This window comes from Eutrema salsugineum, unplaced genomic scaffold (genome assembly GCF_000478725.1).
Source record: "Eutrema salsugineum unplaced genomic scaffold, Eutsalg1_0 scaffold_8, whole genome shotgun sequence".
In the NCBI taxonomy this organism is placed as follows: Eukaryota; Viridiplantae; Streptophyta; class Magnoliopsida; order Brassicales; family Brassicaceae; genus Eutrema; species Eutrema salsugineum.
The window spans coordinates 3,334,782-3,340,704 of NW_006256414.1; the positions used below are offsets into that span (position 1 = coordinate 3,334,782).

A 5,923-nucleotide genomic window follows, 5' to 3' on the forward strand; every position below is an offset into this window, starting at 1 on the left:
GGCCTAGCATGTTGTTCTAGGTAGGCGGTATCGAGCTTCTTCTTCTTCTTCCTCTGCGATGGCATTACTCTCATCACCACCATTTCCTTCGTGTTCGTACATTGATCTTGATAAATATCATCTTTACCAAATAATGCCACAATCTTCTTCTTCGTGATTATATTGAGACTAATATCTTCTTCGTCGCTTAGCTGCATCAGATGTTGAGCTGCCTCCATCTCTCTTTCCGTAATATTTTCTTCACTACCATAAGTAATCTGTCACACCAGAACGAACACATAGAGTTCAAAATTCTGTATCAAATCTCTTGGAGATGATCAAATTCAATTCGAATCAAAAGCAAAATCAGTACACGAACAAAATCTTCGAAACCTAATCGTTACAGTTTAAACATTAATCAAGATCTGTCACAGTCCATAACCATAACTATTAACGATTTCGAAAAGCAAATGCGATTAACACACACCTCGACACCTTCTTTACCAGAGGCAGCGGCGGAAGAAGACGTTGTGTAGCCGAATCCGGATCGAGGCTTAAGTAAAGGAGGATCGTGAGACAGAAGAATCCCAAAGCCATCACGAAGAGAAGACCGATAAAACAGTTATGGATATTCTGGACTGCTTTCCTCGACGAAGAGTTTGTAGCCATCGACGGACTGAAATCCGTCGGAGATGAGAATGAAAATTTTGTCCGGGAAAAAAAGAAACAATTTGTCCCCAATTCTATTATCCAATAGAGAGGTAACATGTGTCTTCTAAAGACGTTTCTTCTCGTACCCAAATAAGAAACGTCTTCAAGTATAAATCTCTTCTTTTAATTATTTTTAATCAAAATATTGTGAAGAAACTGTCCTAAAGACCGCGTTGATGATGGTCTTAGGTTTCTATTAAAAACCAGCTTAACGGCGTTAAAGATGCTCTTAGCTTACCTGTAATCGGTCACTACTTGAAAGTTGAAACTGCATGCATCATTTCAATTGGATAATGTGGCACGTAGAGGGACATATCCCAAAGACATCCTGCTCTATTCAATTATTCATGAAGACTATTATATTCAATTATTCATCGGCCCTACTTTGAAACGTAGACCATTATATTAAAAAGTCAATGGTCGTGTGGTAGAGAAACCCTTTTTTAATTATTTGTGGGCTTGCAGCCAATAACAGCTTGGAGTCTTACAAATTGTCTGATAAATAGGTTCATTTTTTTTTTTTGAACTCTTATAAATCGCCCTTTAGTTTAAGGGACTAGTTATATCATCACTTGCGGGTTTATAGTTATATACTACTTCATTGACAAATAAAAAGAAGAAAAATTATACTAATTCTCCATGCAATAGCTGTTTTTTTTTTTATCTTTTTTTTTTAACTACTTCTTCATCCAATAGCTGTGTTATCACTATTTTCAATTATATGTTAATAATGATGTAATGGAATGGGCTTCCATAACTTTGCGACTTAACTGATCATTTGCTTGGACAGCCTGGAATGGAATCTCTGAATACATGTCTTAGGAAAAAAAAAGTAATGATATTTTTTCTTGTCGAAAATTTATGCGTAATTGTTTACAATTTTCGGAGACCAACTAATAAACATGTATGTATATAAAATTACTTTATACAAAATTCTGTTTAAGTAAATTGTGTCTGCCCCATCATTTAAAAAAAAAAATAGTCAAGCTTCTTATAATTATTTTATTGAAAATCACTACCATCTTCGTTTCACACACTGGTCAATATTCAATATACAATTTTAATGATTGATTTTAATAACAGTCTTTTTAATGAAACATACTTGACGAAAGCCAAATTGTCGATAAAGTCAAAGAAACAAAAACTTAATATATAAAAAAAAAATCATCCGCTTTGAAAGCTCTTTGTAATAATCACATTTGTGAGATAGTTGTCATTATCTACAAACGCTTGACTTCCAACTTCCAAGTTCGAAAGCATAAAAAGAAAGAGAAAAACAAATCCTCCAAAAGCTTAAAATAAATTTAAAAGCACTCTTCAAATCTCAACCGTTGTCTTGTTGTTAAGCCTGAAGGGATTGTTTGGGTTCAGCACCACGCAGTGTACCAATCCAAGCCGGTGGCTGCATCCCGGTCTGCTCATAAACCGTATCAAGAACCGGTGGCAACATCTTGTAGAGTCCAGCAATATCCTTCATACCATTACCACCACCATTCATCCCCTGATCACCACCATGGTTCCACACACTGATCTTAGGCTGCAGGTCCCTGATTGCAACCGCATTGGTCTTGGCGATATCCTGATAAACTCCATTGTTGATCATCAAGAAGTCCCTCATGGCCGAGTAATCATTGTTAACTGCACTTAGGAGAGTCTTGAGATAAGTCCCCTGTGCATTGGCCATGGCGACAAGTCCCTCTGCATCTCTCTGTTTTGAATAGAAGGCAGCATCTGCTGCAGCTTTCATGGCCTCCGCTTGTTTCTGTTCTCGTAAAGAACGGCCTCTGCTTGCTTTTGCTTGTTGTATAACTCCCAGTTTGCTTCTTGTACCTGTGTGAATCACAAGAAACAATGTCATGATCCAAAAGAGAAAGAGCAAAATCAAAAAATTCAAAGATTGAGATTATATGCATTACCTTGGTTTCATACTCAACACTGGCTTTACTTAAGAACTCTGCTTTAAGCTTCTCTGTCCGAGTCAATGCATTCATTTGCTCGACTTTAGTCTGAAGCTCAGCTTCTCTCAAAGCAACTGCCTTGGCTGCTTCAACCTCAGCCACACGAGACTCTTTAGTCAAAGAAGCCTTTTGAATCGCCAATGCTGCATCAGCCTGAGCAACAAGAGCCTCTTTCTCATTCTGAAACACTTGGACCTCAGTTTTCACCTTGATCTCTTCCTTTGTCCCTTCTCCTAGCCTCTGAGTTGAGATGATCTTAGACTCAGCGTCAATCTTTGCTGCGTTCTGGATCGTGAGCCCGGTCCGTTCTTTGGCACCGACCTCTCCCTTCATCTTTGCCTCAGCTACATCGATCTTAGCTTGGTTGGCTGCTTCCATCTGAGTCTTCTGACCCAAGTAAGAGAAGTACTCATGTCCAGGAACGTCAACGAGCTGCTTAACATTGGCGTTGTAAATCACAAGACCAAACTGGTTTAGCTCAAGTTGAACCTTGTCAAAGACTTCCTTCTTGAACTCCTTTGTTCCTACAATGTTTAAACATTCGTTTGTGATATAACCAAATTAAAAAGCAACTTCTTCTGAAAACCATATGTATACCTAATTCTAATCTAACGAACCAAAGCAAGATTCCGGTGATAAGTAGATAAAAGAAAGCGTATGTTTTACCTTTGAAGACTTCTTCCATGGTCATGGAGGCAACAAGAACACGAGTCTCTCCTTCGATAACACCCTGAACAAGCTCGTTGACGTGATTCGAGTGCTTATCGTGTTGAGACATAAGCATGGCGTACAACAAGAGAGCGTGAGGGTCATCAACGCGAGGACCGATGGTGAAAACGGCCGGGATAACAAAGGGAAGTTTCTCTGAACTCATAGCCTGAACCTCGAACGTGTAGTTCACCGGAGAAACGTCGAAGACGGTGCAAGACTGCCATGGATACACCCAAGACTTCTTCGCAAGCTTGATGTCTTTGATCCCAGCACCGGTGATCGCAAGATACTCCGACGCTCTAGCGACTTTGAAACCCATTCTTCCTCTTCCTCTTACGATTTACGGAAAACTTAGGGATTTCTTAAAACGAGAATTTCTGAAAAGGAGTTTGTTTGTGTGGGTGGAGAGATCATAGAAAGATTTACTTATACTAGTCCCTAATACGCGTCCTTAAGAAAATAAGAAGAAAAACAAATATTCTCTTCTGGTAGGACACAAACGGAATCTTCCTCTCTTTTTTTTTTGTTTTTTTCCTTTCTTTCCTCATGATTCACAGGTAGTATGTAAAAAACATTGACCCAAAAAAAAAAAATCATACTATTTCTCTTTTTATATAAATATTATGTATACAGAAAATTTTCTCCTCTTTCGGATTTTGTTTCCCTTTTTTAGATTTTATTACTTTCGGAGATATATATTCAAATTACTTTTCTTTTTATATTGTAGTCTCCGAATGGGTTTTTCCTTCACAAATTTTTTTTATTATTGCTTTAATTTGTTTCCCTTTTTGAGTTTTTGTATTCCTTTTTGGGTTGTAAGCTATGAATGAAGTTTTACCTTTGCCAGCAATACAAATACTTAACTTGGTAAATATATTGGAAAATAGATTTAATAATAATAATAATCTATTTTACAAAAGTCCATGTTATGAGTTTACTAAAAAAACCGAAATAAAATATTTTTGTCCTACCATTCTTATTTTTATTGGGTTGGGTTTCTTCAAGAATATTAGGCTTTGGTTGGTTTTTATCTTTGTTACCTATGTTTTATTCTTATTTACGCACAAATTTTCCCTATTTTTGTGGCTTTGTTTTTGTTTTCAGATATAGATATTCGGTTTTGTTTCTTTTTGTTGGGTTAGAGCATCCGCAACGCGAGTATTTACTCAGGTTTCTAGCAATTTTTTTAATTAAAAAATACAAGTAGAAGAGAAAATTTGCTGGAGACATTTCTTTAATGGGTAACGATGGAGACGTTTCTTCCCTACTTTTAATATTAAAAAAATTAGGAAGAGACCAAAGACTGTATTTGCATTGCGGATGCTCTATAAACTCAGAATGGATTTTTATCTTTGCTAGCTATGTTGTAATTTCACCTATACACAAATTTTTTCTTTATTTTTTCTTTATTTTTTCTTTTGTTTTTGAAGATAGATAATCGGTTTAGTTTTTTTTTAGGTTGTAGTGTTTTCACCTTTGTTAGTTATGTTGTCGTTTCATTTATGCATAAATTTCTTTTTCTTTGGGCCTTGTTTCTCTCTTTTTAGTTTTGTTTTCAGAGATAGATATTTGGTTTAATCTCCTTATCTATTCTGAAAACAAAACTAAAAAGAGGGAAACAAAGTCTAATATAGGTGACAAAGATAAAAACATCCAAAGCCTAATAATCTTAGAGATGTCCGACCCAATATAATAATTAAGAACGGTAGGAACCAATATTTTCTGCGGTTTTTATTAGATTCATAACATGGAGTTTTGTAAAATCGATTATTATTATTAAGTCTGTTTTCCAATATATCTGCCAAGGTAAGATTTATATGAAGAGAAAGATTGCGGCAAATTCATCCATTTTCTAAAATTATTAGTCAAAGATTCTGTTTTGCAAATATTATATTGTTAACTGTCAATAGTAAGTACTAACAAGGTATCTATTATCTAGTCAATTCCAACTAGCATATTATTGGAAAATTAGATGTTTGGTCCGATTTAGAGATTTTGATGTTATAAATGAAAAACTGAAAATAATTAAAATAACAATTTAAGACATACATATATATATAATAATATAAAGCAAACCCAAAAAGTAAACACTATCCAAAATTAAAAACAAAAATATTTACTAAATAAGTAATTGAACTCACACACCAATTGAGCTAAGACGTGTTATTCGTCTCTATATAATTGTTTTTGATCTTTTTTTTTCTTTTTTTTTATCTTTTAATTTTTCTTATCGTCTTTTTCTTATATTTCTTCATCATCTTTTATATTTATTTCTTCTTTTTCTTTCACGACTTTTTTTTAGTTTTCTCTTATTTTCTTTTATTTCTTTGTCTTTCTCCTTTTCATTCTAAATGTATTTTCTTACTTTTTATTCTTTATTTTTGTATCACATCTTCTTCTTCTTCACTGTTTTCTACATACTTTCCTCATATTTTTTCTATTCTACTTATTCTTCTTCTTCTTCTTCATCACTTTCGTCTTCTTCGTTCTCTCCGACTTCATATTCTTCTTATTTTTCTTCGTATTTTATATCAATCAAATACATATACTGGAAAATTTTAACT

At 34.6% G+C, this 5,923-nt stretch overlaps 2 protein-coding genes across 3 annotated transcripts in view; both read right to left on the reverse strand.

The window, feature by feature from the left end:
• The window catches only part of LOC18009844, a 2,119-nt gene extending 1,415 nt beyond the window's left edge, over positions 1-704 (reverse strand). The window contains exons 1-2 of one of the 2 annotated variants that reach the window (XR_002896541.1): positions 484-704; positions 38-257 (exon numbers count right to left, since the gene is read on the reverse strand). Coding sequence is in view for 1 of the 2 variants with exons in the window: in XM_024148192.1 (XP_024003960.1) it covers positions 36-257; positions 484-648 (387 nt within the window). In the remaining variant the exon portion in view is untranslated. Of the gene's footprint in view, positions 1-35; positions 258-483 lie in introns of both variants that reach the window. The other variant, XM_024148192.1, reaches the window with a different exon arrangement.
• Positions 705-1,824: 1,120 nt separating this feature from the next.
• Positions 1,825-3,739, reverse strand: LOC18009926 (flotillin-like protein 3). The gene is given in 4 exon segments (XM_006391996.2): positions 1,825-2,457; positions 2,460-2,520; positions 2,607-3,172; positions 3,315-3,739. Coding segments are annotated over 4 exon segments (1,416 nt in total). The 5' UTR covers positions 3,679-3,739; the 3' UTR covers positions 1,825-2,032.
• Between the last annotated feature and the right edge of the window lie 2,184 nt (positions 3,740-5,923).